At 35.1% G+C, this 17287-nt stretch overlaps 2 protein-coding genes and 4 non-coding genes across 7 annotated transcripts; 2 read left to right on the top strand and 4 right to left on the bottom strand.

The window, feature by feature from the left end:
• Positions 1 to 259: 259 nt before the first annotated feature.
• Positions 260 to 3608, top strand: LOC109191799 (WD repeat-containing protein 76). Its single transcript, XM_019342473.1, has 5 exons — positions 260 to 478; positions 897 to 1506; positions 1871 to 2277; positions 2706 to 2804; positions 3210 to 3608. The coding sequence occupies exons 1-5, from the start codon at positions 333 to 335 to the stop codon at positions 3421 to 3423; spliced, it is 1476 nt and encodes a 491-aa protein (XP_019198018.1). The 5' UTR covers positions 260 to 332; the 3' UTR covers positions 3424 to 3608.
• Positions 3609 to 6713: 3105 nt separating this feature from the next.
• TRNAG-CCC lies at positions 6714 to 6784 on the bottom strand. The gene has a single exon. It is a non-coding gene; the product is annotated as a tRNA-Gly (tRNA).
• Positions 6785 to 7157: 373 nt separating this feature from the next.
• On the bottom strand, positions 7158 to 7228 carry TRNAG-CCC. The gene has a single exon. It is a non-coding gene; the product is annotated as a tRNA-Gly (tRNA).
• Positions 7229 to 7536: 308 nt separating this feature from the next.
• TRNAG-CCC lies at positions 7537 to 7607 on the bottom strand. Its single transcript has one exon. It is a non-coding gene; the product is annotated as a tRNA-Gly (tRNA).
• A 288-nt stretch (positions 7608 to 7895) lies between these two features.
• On the bottom strand, positions 7896 to 7966 carry TRNAG-CCC. Its single transcript has one exon. It is a non-coding gene; the product is annotated as a tRNA-Gly (tRNA).
• A 3600-nt stretch (positions 7967 to 11566) lies between these two features.
• Positions 11567 to 16606, top strand: LOC109191800 (DCN1-like protein 4). Of its 2 annotated transcripts, none has more exons than XM_019342474.1 (10): positions 11567 to 11816; positions 12662 to 12752; positions 13571 to 13645; positions 13736 to 13772; positions 13870 to 13953; positions 14037 to 14097; positions 14197 to 14303; positions 14531 to 14596; positions 16032 to 16170; positions 16256 to 16606. In XM_019342474.1, the coding sequence occupies exons 1-9, from the start codon at positions 11732 to 11734 to the stop codon at positions 16125 to 16127; spliced, it is 702 nt and encodes a 233-aa protein (XP_019198019.1). In that variant the 5' UTR covers positions 11567 to 11731; the 3' UTR covers positions 16128 to 16170; positions 16256 to 16606. The 2 variants fall into 2 exon arrangements, with proteins under 2 accessions (XP_019198019.1, XP_019198020.1); XM_019342475.1 differs by lacking the exon at positions 11567 to 11816 and adding an exon at positions 11823 to 12100 and having other exon boundaries at positions 12657 to 12752.
• Positions 16607 to 17287: the final 681 nt, after the last annotated feature.

Raw genomic sequence — 17287 nt, 5'->3', positions numbered from 1 at the left:
AATCCCAATGGCCCATATATCGTCTCACAAGACATTTAAGAATATGTAAATCATGATGACTCAATGACTCAACAGACATACTATCAGTGAAAATTTAATTTTACTTTTTAGATTCTTCTCTCAAATAATGCATACTGAGCAGCTAAATCCGTACGAGTTTCCTGGATTTACAATAGATCGTGTAAATGTTTTCCCGCCAATTCAATATTCCCGCTAAATTGTGTATGTATAATGCATATGGCAGGCATCACACCCCCCACAAATGTGAAAACCCCTAAAACAAGCCACCTAACCGCTCCTTCTTCCATTCAGTGGGTTTCCTACTTTCTCTAATGGCGCCTTCTCAGAAATTAACGGATTACGAACGTCGGAGGCTGGAAAACATCAAGCGAAATGAGGAAATGCTCGCCGCCCTCAAAATTCAATCCCGCCTCTCCGATCTCTCCGCCGCCGCCGCCGCCGCCGCCAAACGTCCCAGGTCCTTTCCATCGCCCTATCCCCCCAAACAAAGTCTTATTTGTAGGATTCTGTTCGTATTTAGGGTTTTTAAAAATGCGATGTGAACAGAGGTACTTCTCTAGGCGCAATAGTTGTTTTTTTATATTAGAAATGTAATACGGAGTACTTCGTAGCTTTCTGTGAATATAATAAATATATGTATCAGTTGTCTGTATTAATGTACGTGCTTGTTAAATTGTTTAATATGATTGGGTATTTATTTGTGATTTTACCAAGTTTTGTTTGTTAAATTTTCTCACTGTTTCCATTTTTGCAGAGTTACATTATTGGGATGCATTTCTGTTTGTAATTGTTGTAAATTACTATTTTTTTCCTTATATGTTTCAATTTTTATTGTTGATATTTTACAATGTGTTCACTCCTCCTTGTACTTGCAGAGTGCAGAATAAGTCTTATAAATTGAGTCCAGAGAAGAAACAGAAGTCTGAGGCTCCCATTGTTCTACGGCGTTCTCTAAGGACACAAGGAAAGCCGCCAGATGCTTCTGTAGCTGATGGTCTTAAAGATGATTTTGATGAGTCCATAAAAAAGAAGAAACCAGGGTTACAGTCCTCACCCAAAAAATTGCCTACAGAACCTGTGCCTATTAATATGAAAGATGCATTTAGTGGTGAGAATAATGGCTCCAACCAACAGTTAATTGAAACAATCAAGGGTTTGTCAAGAAAATCCCAATTAGATGAGAATGCTGATCAAGAACCCATATTTTGTGATCTTAAGAAGAAAAGAAGGCCTTCGGGTTCAGTAGATATTGAGTCATTGAGATTGGAACCAGAAAATATAGCACGGGTTGTGCCTGGAAGAATACTAAATGTGAAGTTTTTCCCAACAACAGGAATGAGAATGGTTGCTGTAGGAAACAAATTTGGAAATATAGGTTTCTGGAATGCTGATGCTAAAGAAGAGGATGGAGATGGGATTTATTTGTACCAACCTCATTCAGCTCCAGTATCAGGGATAGTGATTGAATCATTTTCAATGCCAAAGGTTCGATAGGTCTTTATCTTTAAATATTGTTTTATTGTAATTAAGAACTTATGGCTTTGAATACGTAGGCTTATATAGATGCATAGAAATACAAGTAGTGCTTAATAATTGAAAGGTACTTAACATGATAGTTGGTCATCATTGCCAATTTAATTCATGTTCTTCTCCATATTCTGAAGAAATACCATTATTTTAACTTATTATATGTATTAGGATTATGAGTGAAGTACCAGTTGAACATGTCTAGATTTTGTTACTGCATTCTACATATTTTTTATAGATATGTTCATGGATAAAGGTTTTGGTTTGTTAACATAATATGTAGATCCAGTGCTCTGATATTATGGTTGCACTTTGTGTGCAGATGTACACATGCTGTTATGATGGGTTTATCAGGTTGATGGACATTGAAAAGGAGCTATTTGATTCCCTATACTTCAGTGATCATTCTATATATGCTTTGTCCCAGAGACCAGATGATATGAATTCACTGTATTACGCTGAGGGGAATGGGAAACTCGGAATATGGGATTTGAGGGCTGGAAAGTCTTCATCATCATGGAGTTTGCATGAAGATAGAATCAACTCGATAGATTTTAACTTAGAGGACAAATATATTCTGGCTACAAGTTCAACAGATGGAACTGGCTGCATTTGGGATATGAGAAATGCTGGATCTAAGAAACCAAGGTCTTTGAGAACTGTTCACCATAAAAGAGCTGTGCATTCTGCTTACTTTTCAGGATCTGGAAGATTTCTTGCTACAACAAGGTAGTTCATCCTAGATAATCTAATACCCTACTACCAATAGAAATAGTTCTAAGAAAGAACAATTTGTGCTTAACTTCATTGTCTATCAAATATTAAGTGTTTAACTTTCCTGGACATATACTGCAGAGTATGAGGTTTTCCTTGAGTTCGTTGTTGATTTTTTCACACTGCTTGCTTGAATGTATTTAGGCAAAAAGGAGGTCCCCTTGGTGCTTCAGTATACAAATTTGGTCTTTTTTGGTATCTCCTTGTGCCTGGAAGTTTACTATAGGAAATAAAAGCCATAATGCATGACATTTGTTTAAGCCTAGTAAACAATCATAGTCATTTGTGTGGTCTTATGAGATCATCAATAGTCTTGTGTTAGTGTCTAATTGGCTATTTTGTGGACTGGTTGTTAGACTTGACTTTTTTCCTGGCTTGGGCAGTTATGATAACAACATTGGCTTGTTAAGTGGAGCTAATTATGAAGATGTAAGTATGATTCGTCACTACAATCAAACAGGCAGATGGATTTCCTCATTCAGGTATGTTTGTTCTCATTCCTTAATATTTCTAGCAAAATACTGCTTTGACAAGCATAAGTTATACAGATGAGCATTATGTTATTCTTGAAAATTCTGAATCATTGCTTCCCTATTTGGCTAGATTCTAGGCTATATGCTTTAATAAGCTATATGTGGTAGTGGTTAAGCATGTTTCACATGCTGAAGGTTAGATTGTTAAACAGAATTTGATGTACAAATTCTGAACTTACATATCGACTTTATGATAAATTAAATTTGGCATTTTCTTATGTATCTTTGGACAAAATACACCTTGCAAATAATTTATATAGGTCTGACTATACATAAACAGCATAGTATACAGTTCAGTTGCCTGTCCATTATTTGTTTCTTCTGATTTTAATTTTTTTTTTTTGTCGCAAGCAGAGCTATATGGGGTTGGGATGATTCCTATATATTCATTGGCAACATGCAAAGGGGAGTTGATGTGATTTCGACAGACAAACAGAGAATTGTTTCAACATTACAAAGTGAACATATGTCTGCTATTCAAAGCCGCTTTGATGCACATCAGAATGAGGTCGGGATGCTTGCAGGTACTACTGCCGGTGGTCAGGTATATCTATGGACATCGTCTTAAGACCACATGCACCATTATTTGTTAAAATTTGCGCTAACTGGTGCGCCACTGCTTGTACAACTAAAAACCATTTTTGTCTTACTATTGTATCTTATTGTATCATTAGATTGGCTGTTTATTGACTTTCCTCGTGTAAAACTTTATTTGAGACTTGGTATTATAGATGAAGTAAGGTATTGTTTCCATTCCCAGACATCAGCAAAAATTCTTGTGTTAAACAAGCATATCCTCAGGAAAGCAATTTAGATGGCAATCCTAAACAGATGTAATGTTAAAGTGACCTCGTAAACTCAGTGGTTAATGGCATTAGATTAATCTAATCCATCAAGGAATCACACGGAATAAAAGAATGAACCAACTCTCATAATCTTGCAATCCAAATAACTAAAGACTAGTGCTTGGGATGATAAAACAGTTCCCCAAGATAAGCAACCTTAACAATGGAATACCCTAGTTTACAACAAGGAAACATTAACCATGGTATTTGACAAGCAAAACCTAATCAATAAATGATCAAAGACTTAATATTTCAATCCATGTGTAAAACCCACCAATAACCTAGGCAATTGAAACCTGACCAAAGAATGGCATGGTACAAAACCAAAAACTTCCGTTCCCAGACATCAGGAAAAACCCTTCTGTTACACAAGCATATCCTCAAGCACAACACAATGGCCTTTTAGACAACACGAAGAAAACAATTTGGACGGTAAACCTAAACAGATTTAATGTCGGAGACCTCATGAACTCATTGGCTAATGGCATTACATTAATCTAATCTATCAAAGAATCACACTGAATAAAAGAATGAAGCAGTTCTTCATAATCTTGCAATCCCAAATAACTAAAGACCATAACTAGTGTTTGGCATGATAAAATAGTTCCAAGAAAAGCAAGCCTTTGTACAGATACCAATGTTCAAAACTAGAATTCAATTTGGGATAACAATGGACTACCCTAGACAACCAAAACCTAATCAATAAATGATCACAGACTTAATATTCCAATCCATGTGCATACCCAACAAAAACTAGGTAATTGAAACCTAACCAAAGAATTTAGAAATCAAAACCTAAAGTACAATCAAATGAACACGGGCACAACATTCCAATCCATATGTAAACTTGAAAAGAAGACATACTCATGGTGTAGTCTGTAATTCAAAATAAATCACACATCCATAATTAAAATTGAGTTAATCCAAAAAAGTAGATCCATTACTCAAATGAAAATATCATCTGGAAAACATATTAAGTACCAGTATTTCAGAAAACATCAGTAGCACCACTGTCTCAGTTTTCACTAACCTATTACAGATAAATAAAACAAAAACCCAATTTTCTTCTTAAGAAGGTCCATGGAGACTATCTCCAACTTAAAACCCTAGCTTGGTGCGACGCCAGTGCCTGCGCTTAGCATTGTACCTGACAAACAAATGATACCATATTTGGATTTAAGAAAATTCAAACTAAACCTTTGAATCTATGTCAAACTAAGTTAAATTAACAAATACATAAAATTGCGACTTTGGATTTGATGATATACCTGATGGTGTTGTCGGTCCTCATGCGAATCCAGTAAGGAATAGGCCTGTTCTGTCTCTGCTTCTTCGCCAGCTTCTTCTTGATCATGAAGGTCTTGTGCGACGGCTGATATTAAAAAAAAAAAACATTTAGATTTAACCAAAAGAATACGCCAAAAATATACATATATATTGGTATACAGAGAGAAAAGTAGACGATAGAAGGAAGTGAGAATCACCATTTTCAAAGAAGCAGGAGCTTGGCGAGGCAGAGTTCTGAGGGAGATAACGACTTCTGTTTTCTGAAAACCCTAGGCTGTGGAGTTTATGTAAGTGTAAATCAATGGGCTAGTTACGGTATGGGCCGGACCAATAACGAGCTCTTTGTGTCCAGGGTCTGATAAATAGGAAAATTGTGGGCAAATGTTATTATGGACCATGATTCATGTAGTGGCAAATTATGCCCAGGATCCGTGTCCACAATGAATTGTAGACACGGGCGCAAAACGACGTCGTTTTAAAAAAAAAAAAAAACGCATTATTTAGTTATAAAAAAAAATCGCGCGTGTTTTGCCGTTAGCGGCGTTTTTTTTTTTTTTTTTTTTTTTTTTTTGGATTATGAATGTACAGTTATGTCGTTATGAATGTACAATTATGCCGTTATGAATGTACAGTTATGCAATTATGAAATTATGAACACAGAGCTCTAACATTATGAACCTACAATTATGAACATATAGTGATAAAATTATGAACATAGAGCTCTAAAATTGTGAACATAGAGCTTCGAAAATTATGAATGTACAATTATGGAGTTATGAATGTACAGTTATGGAGTTATGAATGTACAGTTATAGAGTTATGAACGTACAGTTATGGAGTTATGAATGTACAATTATTAACATATAGTAATAAAATTATGAACATATACTACTATAACGAAGCGGTCTGAAATTAAAAAAAAAAAAAAAAAAAAAAAAAAAAAAAAAAAAAAAGATAACAGTGCCTAACGGCACTGTTACCCGTGTCCAGCATGCATGCTAGACACGGGTCCAATGCATAACGATTGTCATGTAGTAGCGTGGATTATAAAGTAAAACAATATCGTTTGATTTTAATTTTAAAAAACCAAAGTCATTACTGTTTTCGTAGTTCGCTACCATTGTAAGAGCTTTTTTTTTTTTTTTTTTTTTTTTTAATTTCATTTTTCAAACACATTAGTTTCATTATATAACGCTGAAGTGTTATTTTAATTATGCTTCACGTCTTTGCTATCCAATTTCACGCAATAGGTTTATTATAGATTTTTTTGAGTACTATTGATTCTGTTACAATGCAGTATTTGTTCATAACTACTTTTTCAATCTACTGAAGCACAAAGAGTCAATAGTACTCGAACCCACAACCTCACATATGGGAGAGCAACTTGGTGCCACTAGATCACAAGATCTTTGGCACTAAAGTATCATTTTAATTCCACTACATGTTCATTTGACAATATACATATGGGTTAATTCCACCAAAGATCCATTGTCTTTGGTGGCAATTCCAAATTTAGTCCCAGACTATCATTTTTGCCATTTAATATCCTAGACTATTTCTTTTTGGACACTTTTAGTCCTTCTCATGATTTTTTTATAAAAAATAAATAAATTAAATTTGAGTTAATCTAACCACATTGATGATAACTTAGAAATCTCTTTCTATTAGGAAATCAATTTTATCCTGTGACCAACTAAGCTACTCATTCGAACAAATATAGAGACAATGCGCATTCGGGGAATTGAACCCCGGTCTGTACCGTGGGAGGGTACTATGATACCACTACACTAAATGCGCTTCTTTTTTTTTTGCAAGATAAACTTTGTAAGCTGAATTGTTGTGCCAATCACAATTTTTATCATATTAAATTTTGCTATACTGAAAAACTTACACTTAAGGTTAAAGTACTTTTTACAGTTTTACTGAGGAACTTCAAAGTTGATATCAAACAACCAAAATATTTTTTTATCAAAAAAAATTAATTTTTAAGCTACTCATGTGAACAAATAGGATAGAGACAATGCGCTTCTTTTTTTGCAAGATAAACTTTGTAAGCTATTTTGACAATGCGCTATTTCTTTGTAAACTTAGAAATCACTTTCTATTGAGGAAATCAATCTTACCCTGTGACCAACTAAGCTACTCATGTGAACGAATAGGATAGAGACAATGCGCATTCGGGGAATTGAACCCCGGTCAATACCGTGGGAGGGTACTATGTTACCACTACACTAAATGCGCTTCTTTTTTTTGTAAGATAAACTTTGTAAGCTGAATGGTTGTGCCAATCATAATTTTGAGTTATGCCAATCATAATTTTGAGTTAATTTAACCAAACTTACCACGTTGATGAGAACTTTTTTTGTAAGATAAACTTTGTAAGCTGAATGGTTGTGCCAATCATAATTTTGAGTTATGCCAATCATAATTTTGAGTTAATTTAACCAAACTTACTTACCACGTTGATGAGAACTTACAAATCACTTTCTAAATCAATCTTACCCTGTGACCAACTAAGCTACTCATGTGAACAAATAGGATAAAAACAATGCGCATTCGGGGAATTGAACCCCAATCAGTACCGTGGGAGGGTACTATGTTACCACTACACTAAATGCGCTTCTTTTTTTGCAAGATAAACTTTGTAAGTTGAATGGTTGTGTCAATCACAATTTTTATCAAATTAAATTTTGCTATACTGAAAAACTTACACTTAAGGTTAAAGTACTTTTTACAGTTTTACCGAGGAACTTCAAACTTGATATCAAACAACCGAAATATTTTTTTATCAAAAAAAAATGAAATTTGAGTTAATCTAACCAAACTTACAAATCACTTTCTATTGAGGAAATCAATCTTACCCTGTGACCAACTAAACTACTCATGCGAATAAATAGGATAAAGACAATGCGAATTCGGGGAGTTAAACCCCGGTCAATACCTTGGGAGGGTACTATGATACCACTACACTAAATGCGCTTCTTTTTTTGAAAGATAAACTTTGTAAGCTGAATGGTTGTGCCAATCACAATTTTTTATGAAATTAAATTTTGCTATACTGAAAAACTTACACTTATGGCCTGTTTGGTTCACGGAATAGGCCAGGAATGGCATAACATTCCCAGTAATAAGCCTATTCCTTTGTTTGGTAACCATTTCTATTACCCGGAATAATATTTCTGGTAATAGCTATTACTAGGGTCCTCCTGGTATTAGCCTATTACTGAACGATCATGAATATATTTTAGAATCTATTTTCTTTTTTACCCCTTTCTTTAACCTATTTTTTTATCCTATATATAAATTTATCCTATTTCACCACCGTCGTCGTCGCCACCACCACCATCACCGCCGTCGCCGCCACCACCACCACCATCGCCGTCGCCGTCACCACCACCACCACCATCGCCACAACCGTCGCCGCCCCCACCACCACCACTGCCACCGCCACCACCACCACCACCACCACCATCACCACCACCGCTACCACCATCGTCGCCGTCACCACCACCACCACCACCCAGCAGTACCACCGCCACAACCGTCGCCGCCCCCACCACCACTGCCACAACCGTCACCGTCACCACCACCACTACCACTACCACCCCAGCACCACCACCGCCACCACCACCATAGCCACCACCACCACCACCACCACCATCGCCACCATCACATATTTGTATAAGGGTATTTATGTCTTTTAAAACAAATTTCATTTCTATTTCTTAAATCAACCAAACACTGTAATATAATTCCTAAAGTCTATTCCTTCCGTGAATCAAACATAAGAATACAATTCCTATTTTATTCCTTGTCTATTCCATTCCTTATGGAATAGCATTCTTATTACCTCAAAATTCATTCCGTGAACCAAACGTGATGTTAAGGTTAAAGTACTTTTTTACAATTTTACTAAGGAACTTCAAACTTGATATCAAACAATCGAAATATTTTTTTATCAAAAAAAAATTAAATTTGTGTTAATCTAACAAAACTTACTACCTTGATACTAACTTACAAATCACTTTCTATTGAGGAAATCAATCTTACCATGTGACCAACTAAGCTACTCATGCGAACAAATAGGATAGAGACAATGCGCATTCGGGAAATTAAACCCCGATCAGTACCGTGGGAGGGTACTATGATACCATTACACCAAATGCGCTTCTTTTCTTGAAAAATAAACTTTATAAGCTGAATGTTTGTGACATTCCCAATTTTTATCAAATTAAATTTTGCTATACTTAAAAACTGAAACTTAAGGTTAAAATACTTTTTACAATTTTAATAAGGAACTTCAAACTTGATATCAAACAACCGAAATATTATTTTATTAAAACAATTAAATTGAAGTTAATCTAACCAAATTTACCTCCTTGATAATAACTTACAAATCTCTGTCTATTAGGAAATCAATTTTACCATGTGTCCAACTAAGCGCTACTCATGCGAATAGATATGAGGGGAATTAACCCCGGTCAGTACCGTGGGAGGGTACTATGATACCATCTCTCTGAATATATATTTTGAACAATATATATTAGGAATAAGGTTCAAATTGGCCACTGAACGTAACCTGAAAATGCAATTAGGCCACTGAACGAAAAAAAAAGTGCAATTCGGCCACTGAACACTCTAAAAACATGCAATTAGGCCACTAAATACTCCAAATGTATGCAATTTCACCGGATAGCAGGTTACCATCAATTTTAACAGGTGACCTGCTTACGTGGCAGCTGAGTTGGCATTTTTAATAATTTTTAAATAATTTTTTTTTGGGTACATAATTTTTAAATAATTTTAAGTGAAAGCATTTCCTACAAAGTCATCAAATTAATCTGCTTAGATTATATATTTTATTAAGGTTTTTAATTCTGAGCTACATAGCCTGTACCTGGTTCTGCTGAAGCATATCTTAATCGAAGATTGTTATGTCATGCACGGTTCAGTCCTAAATAGGTATTAGGAAGGGTTGTAGTGGTAAAGGCTGAGAGTCATTTGTACTTACCTTTGTATAACTCCTTGGTGAACATCTATAGTGTATTGGGCAGACGTGGGTTGCCCCGCAGACGTAGGAGAAGCGCTCCGAACTGCGTAACAATTCTATTGTGTTCTTACTTTATTTTATGCTTTCAGTATCAGTTATTTACATTTGATTAACTAATCCAATTAATGAATGGGATTGTCGCATAATATAAAATTAAGTAGAATTCTAAGTTATATCTTGCATTCAAGACTCACGGTGTAATTTCAGATCTTGCTACCCAAGTCTGACTCTATTGCGACTCTTCTATCCATAGACAATATCTCTATTAATTTGAACTGCATATCAAGGTTCAGATCTTCTTCGGTGCTCAGGATGAAGCAAACATACTCCATTATCAGATAAATTGTTTCACCTTATGAAAAAAGAACTCACCAAATAAACGAGAGAAAAACTCGTTAAAGACATGAGAGGAAATAACTCACAAATGAAACGAGAGGGAATAACTTTAACAAAACAACAAATGAAAATCAAATATAAATCAGCCAAAATAAATCCTAAACACCAAACCACTCACTAATATGTGTGTGTGTGTGTGTATTGATTGAACTGCTGAAAAAATGTAAAGAAGCTTGGATCTGGGGTTGGAGATGGTGAGGGACGGTGGTGAAGGAGGAAGAAACGTTGGTGAGGGGCCGGAGGAGATGGTGGCGGTGGAAGAGAGGCGGGAAGAGGTACCGCCAGCGGAGGAGAGGCCGAATGATAGGCGATTGAGATTCGGTCGGAGTTTGGGAAGAAACGAGAGGAGGCCGGCGCCGCCTCCGCAAAACGAGCGGAGGCAGTGGCCGATCAATGAAGGACGAGGGAAAACCCTTGCAGAGAGAATATTAGGTTATAATAGAAACAATTAATACATCATGTCATGAATAAATAAGTGTAAAGTAAAAAATATGTTTTATTTGCATAACCAAGCATAATATATAAGTTATTATATATATTAGATCATATCAGGATGAGGTGATTCCGAAGAAAGGGCAGCTAACCGCTTTCCCTCACACTTATGGCCCTTATAGCCCGAACACCATCATAATGGACTCGTACTTCGATTGTAAGAGGCACATATCAAGAACTCTCCAACCACTGCTCAAAATAGCTCCCAAAGTTGCAAGCACATCTTACTACTTCGTTTTGTTCCCGGTAAATCCATTGTATAGAGACCATCTAGCTTTTATTAAGTCATATGCTCAGCTCCTCAATAAACTCTGTCAGTGGCCTTCTAAAAACAGTTTTTTCATTAATCAAATTAATTACGTTCTTGGCGTCAGATTGAATTTTGATCGCACGGATTCATTTATTCCAAGTCCATTGCAGTCAAAATATAAAAGAGAAAATAAAAGTATAAATAATATCCAAATATACAAAAAAAAAGAAAAAAATAAACACAATGCATGTATAATTTATCATTACCACCAATTACACCAACACGATTTTTAGTGTGACTATGTATGTCCCTACACCAACACATTATTTTGAATGTAGAAATCTCAAGTACTAGTGTAAAACTTTTTGAAAGAAAATTTCTTTTGATCTTTTTTAACAAAATAATATGAAGCCTCTTCTTCAGTTTTCCGCATCTCAAAAGCGCGGTCTATATGAGCACATAGTGCACAGAATCACAGATCCAACGTATACTGTTCTATTTCTGCCATAATTCAAAACCCTCCCCAGAAACCCAATTAACAAGAATTCGAAACACAATGCCTCCTCGCGCTTCCAAGAGAAAAGCTAATCCCACCAAATCTGCCCCTGCCAAATCTCCAAAAGTTGATTCTGTTCGCTCCGGTAATCTCCCCTTCTCCGTGCACAGATAGGGTCTTGGTTTGAATTGTCGGTCCGTTTTAATTTCATTTTGTTGTTATAATTATGATCATTCTTGAATGCCCGCGGAGAATTATAATAGCCCGTTCAGAAAGATTGAGCTTTATTAGGTTTGGATGAGATTGGTTTATGTGGGAAGATTTTGGATGAAATTTCTGGGGCAAAACGATTTGCCTTTCTCTTTTACTCATAATAATGGCCTCAGATTCTCGAAGGAAGGGAAATTTTGGTTCTTTTGATTCTGAAAGGTGGAAAGTTTAGATAATTACTTTCAGAATTAGATTCTGTTAGTTTTCGTAATTATTTGGAAACATATATTTAAATCCCAGCTGTTATTCATATTCTATACAGATGTTTCTTGGTGATAGGTCCTTGGATTCTGGTGGGGATCTTGGTTGACATTTAATGTGAAAATTGTTTTGTTGTTTATTACTAAGGCAAAAGATTGAGGAATGAAATTCACATGTTTCTATTTCCCCATCAGCACTATTGCAAGGAAGCTCCTTGCTTTTCTGATTTCACTGTCAATAGTGATCATCTTGGCAGGATATAAAAACTCTATCTACGGCTTCTTTTGTTACCCAAGCGGACATTCAATGCATATTGATGATACAAATACTACCCGGCCAATCGTTCCTTTTCCTTGGATGTATAATCCAATCTCCAGATTATGAAAATATATGTAGTCAAGTTAGCTCCTAAAAACCTGTTGTAGTTGAAATATGATGTAGATTGTAAAATCTTCTTTAAAGGCATATTACCTTTTGGTAGTTACTGTCTTACTTACTTCATCTCCCAATGTAGTTTAGCCTCAAGCAAAGGGAAAGCTGCATCAAAAGTGACGGAGTCCATAGATAACCTTTTCAATACATATGCTAACAAATCGTTGGGTTCAATTGAGTAAGTACATTTTTTTTTTTTCCCAATTCATTGTGTATCGTTTTACTGTTGTATCTAATTTATTAGCTATTGATGGAGTTGATTGTTTCTTTACAAGTTAATCTTCTGGCATTCCATCTAGTCATATTCTCACAATCTCTCACTAGTCAATAGAATTAATATGGAAAATGATGGTCTCCAATATTATATAGCATGCTTCATGTTTTTGGTAACTGTCAAACAATTTAATGTTTTGGAGATTTCTATGCTTCCATTGACTAATTCAGCAAGTGCTGCTTTATTTTCTAGACTAGATGATTACTGAATGAGTTCTCTTGCTGCTAAAGCAAAATATTTTCAAGTTCTGCACTTCTCTCTCTCTCTCTCTCTCTCTCTCTCTCTCTCACACACACACACACACACACTTTCTTTGAAATACTATGAAATTTCATTACAACTATTACGTATTTACATAGCCACATTAGTGTATAAAGAATCTCCATTAACTTGAGGAACTAACCATTAGCAACTATTGCAATAATCCACATAAGGCTACACAGAAATTTAGGACTTCTATATGATTTGGGTTTATACCTAAACAAAGAGTAAGCATTGTTATCTTATGGTGGTGTCAAAGATAAACTACTTCAGCAATTTATTTGATTAATCATGCAAAGAATAAACTTTTTGATAAACTATGGTTTTTTTTTTTTTTTTGGGTGTGGAAATTTAGACCTAGTCTAGGCATATATAATTTAGTTTTTATTCACCAAAGGTAGTGTCATGGATGTGTTTTCATGAACCTTTATTGGAATCAATCCTTGTTTCTCTTTGCACAGTCCAGATGGAGTTGAGGCATTGTGCTCGGATCTAGGCGTAGATCATACTGATGTCAGGGTGTTGATGCTTGCTTGGTAAGTCAGTTGTTGACATTATGTGTGTGTGAATGTAATTTATTTGCGCTAGATTTCCATTGGATGTAACTGACCTTTGACAGTTCTCAGGAAAATGAAAGCGAAAAGACAGGGATATTTCTCTCAGGTAAAACACTTAGCTCGTTCTTATATGACTAGTGTTGCATACCCTTAAACTGTTTTATTTTATTTTTCATTTAATATAAAAAACTTTAAATTGTCAGGATGAGTGGCAATTAGGGTTGAAAGCTCTTCAGGCTGATACCATTACTAAATTGAAGAAAGCCCTCCCAAAATTGGAGGCAGAGGTACCTTGTGAGCTGAGTTTTCTGTGTACTAATGGCATGGTTAATACATTGTGTGATTGAATGTGTACCCTTTTGGATAATAGGTCATGATGCCTGTGAATTTTGAGGATTTTTATGCTTTTGCATTTCGCTACTGCCTAACAGGTACGCCAGGAAGAATTTCAAATTCTGTGCAGCTTTTACTCAACTTTAATTTTTATAGTCCTTTCTCTAGATTATAAACTGCATGCCTTCCTTTTTCAGAGGATAAACAAAAATGCTTAGACATTGATAGCATCTGTATACTGGTGGATCTTGTTCTGGGGTCACAGTTCCGAGCTCAGGTTGACTCATTCGTAGAATATCTTAAGGTTGTATCCCTTATATCTTTATCTTTCTTCTGAAGCTATTTGGATGCTGAATTTAGATTGGTTTGTATCGGAACTCCCAGGACTGTTTTGTTTTGCCTAAACTGGAGAATTTGATTGGAGTCATGGTTATGATTATAGATTTGTTTTTATTTTATTTTATTTTATTTATTTTGAATTGTCAAATCATGAGTCTGAGTATAATAATGATTTTTTTTTTTTTTTTCCAGAGTCAAAGTGATTATAAAGTACTCAATATGGATCAGTGGACAAACTTTCTTCGATTTTGCCAAGAGGTACTTCTCATTGTTGCTACTTCCTTTTAGTGTGTTTTATTAGAGCTAAATCTAGTTTTGGTTCCTTGACTATTGCATTTAAGAGTAGAAGTGGCACATTTTCAATAGTTGAGGACCAAAAATGGTTGATTTTGAACTCAAGGACTAAAAGTGGGAAAACGCAATAGTCAGGGGGGACTAAAACTGGAATTAACTTGTTTTGTTATTAATTTATTATCTTCGCAAGACCAAACAATAATATTTCCACTTCATCTCATAATTCATGCCCGACCGTATCATATTGATTGTATCTTATGACCGTATCATCTCATAATGTGTATGAGGATGGCTTCAAGTTTTTGACGACACCTATCTTCATTATGAATCTTTTTTTTTTTTTTTTTTTTTTTTTTTTTTTTCTTTTTCTTTTAATTTGCAATTTATATACTGCCTACATGATGTTTATGGCAGTGGTTACGTTCACTTTATTTTGTAAAAGTGTCAAATAGGTCAACTTATAACTTTTGTTCAATTGGGTCACTAAATTTAAAACGTGTGCAATTGAATCATTAAACAAGCAAAATATTAGTAATTATGATATTTTCTTGATTTCTTCCGGTGCAATTTGAGTTGAAAAGATTTCAATCTTTCCTCCAACTAGCGTGGCTGAGGAAAAGCCAATTCTCTTTTTGAGGGGCTTGGGGGTTGAACCTTATACATTTTAATTTCTAACCTAAAGTCAAAGGCTGATAGCACTTGATCACAAGGCGTTGGGTAGGAAAAGGCAATTCTTAGTACATACCATGTAAGCAATGTCATTGGATTATGTTAAAATCTACGGTTGGGATAAGGTCACTTAACTGGGCTATATAATGCACATCAGCTAAACCACACTAAAAGTCTAAATCCAATCAATTAACTAATCTAACCCATGACCTTATAAACTCATATGTTCTCGCTTATTTTTTCAATGTGGGACTCACCAATACCACGGGTAGACAACCGGGTAAACACAAAGGGGATTGAACGTCTAAACATGCTCTGATACTATCTTATAATCTAAGATTGGGCCACGATCACTCAATTGGCTATAATGCAATGGGACAAACCACACTAAAAGACTGAATCTAATCAATTAGTTTGTTTAACCCATGGCCATATGTTCTCTTATTTTTTAAATGTGGGACTCTTAACAGATTCTACTGCAAGAAATTGGAAAAATATCCCAATTGCACATATTTTTCTTGTTTGATGGTTTAATTGCATATGTTTTAAGTTCAGTACCCCAATTGCACACGAGATAAGTTCAGTAACTTATTTGACACTTTATCCTTTTATTTTTATAAACTTTAGTTACTTTTCCTTTTTGGGAGGGTAAAGGGTGGCCTCTGGTAAACTGGGTTTGTTCTTCTACAGGCTGCTTATGTCTTTTTGGTGGATGTATTTTTATTTGCAGATAAGCTTCCCAGACCTCCAAGATTACGATACAAACCAAGCATGGCCCGTAATTCTTGACAATTTTGTAGACTGGATGAAAGAAAAGCGAAGCTAACTGCCAGCTTGAAACCATCCCTCCTTAATGCTAATTTCACAAGGTAGCCATTGTACCAAGTTTTACAAGAAGTGAAGTTTCTTGCAACCATTTAATTATGAGACAAAGACGTTTGTGTTTGCATGCAGGGCTTCTCCGAACTCCATGACGGAGCCAAAGTACTCGTGAATCATTGCGCTACTGAGAATATGAAGCTGGTCTGCCAGGATACAAAATTCAATCTCAGATTTTACTTACATTCCTGCTAAATTACTCATACAAACTATTTTGAGTCATGCAAAAAAAAAAAAAAAAGGAAAAAAAAAAACAGAAGCATTGTATGGAATGATGAATTTTTGCTAGCTCTATTTAAGTTGCATGGATTCATTTTTAGCCACATTTCTCAATCCCTGAATCCTTATATATTTATATGCTTGAAACTCATGTCATGAAGCAAATGCAGATTGAATGACAAAATCATCCCTCTTGAATTCTTTGTTGATGTTTGTCTCTAAAGATTATGCTTTCTGTTTTTATGTTATTTTGCTCTATAGTACGACTGTACGAGTAGTTAGTAGTGTTTCACTATTTCTGCATTTCTAGAACCATAACATAGAAAACCTTGTTGGCCCTTGAGAAAATTGAGGGTGTGTTTGGTTCATGAGTTTATACAGGAATAGAGAATCTGATGCATTTATGGGTAAATAGTACTATAGAAGGAAGCATAAGATCGTCGGTTACCAAGATTGAGATTTCTTCATTTTTTTATTTTCAGTAAATAAGATATTTAGGATCCATTTTATTCCTAGCACAATATTATTATTTCTTATTTTAGCTCTTTTGTAAACGAGTAGTAGCATGCTGCAATGAGAGGTAAGTTAGAATTTGAATAAAATCAAAAGAAGGAAGAAAGTTTTTTGTTTGTTTGTTTGTTTTGTTTTGTTTTTGTTTTTTTTTTTTAATGTTATTGATTCTATTACAATGTAGTATCTGTTCATACATACTTTCTCAATTTATTGAAGTACAAAAAGTCAATATTCCCACTCCAACTCTCTCTTAAGGCTCCGTTTTTCCTTATTCACATTGGGAAGAATATAACTTAATCGTTCAAATTTTATCTTTCATGGGCCCGTAACAAGGAGTATAACTCGTGATCATATCAATTTGGTTCCTGTTGTCGG

Source organism: Ipomoea nil, unplaced genomic scaffold, assembly GCF_001879475.1.
Source record: "Ipomoea nil cultivar Tokyo-kokei standard unplaced genomic scaffold, Asagao_1.1 scaffold1720, whole genome shotgun sequence".
NCBI lineage: Eukaryota > Viridiplantae > Streptophyta > Magnoliopsida > Solanales > Convolvulaceae > Ipomoea > Ipomoea nil.
This window is presented reverse-complemented; position numbering and strand designations above follow the sequence as displayed.

Bases quoted from the DNA above. Each gene is read 5' to 3' on its own strand.
- LOC109191799 (XM_019342473.1), top strand. From the start codon at position 333: ATGGCGCCTTCTCAGAAATTAACGGATTACGAACGTCGGAGGCTGGAA. The intron at 479-896 runs GTCCTTTCCATC...TTGTACTTGCAG, and splicing joins GCCGCCGCCAAACGTCCCAG to AGTGCAGAATAAGTCTTATA. The intron at 2,278-2,705 runs GTAGTTCATCCT...TGGCTTGGGCAG, and splicing joins AGATTTCTTGCTACAACAAG to TTATGATAACAACATTGGCT.
- LOC109191800 (XM_019342474.1), top strand. From the start codon at position 11,732: ATGCCTCCTCGCGCTTCCAAGAGAAAAGCTAATCCCACCAAATCTGCC. The intron at 13,646-13,735 runs GTAAGTCAGTTG...GACAGTTCTCAG, and splicing joins AGGGTGTTGATGCTTGCTTG to GAAAATGAAAGCGAAAAGAC. The intron at 13,773-13,869 runs GTAAAACACTTA...TTAAATTGTCAG, and splicing joins GACAGGGATATTTCTCTCAG to GATGAGTGGCAATTAGGGTT.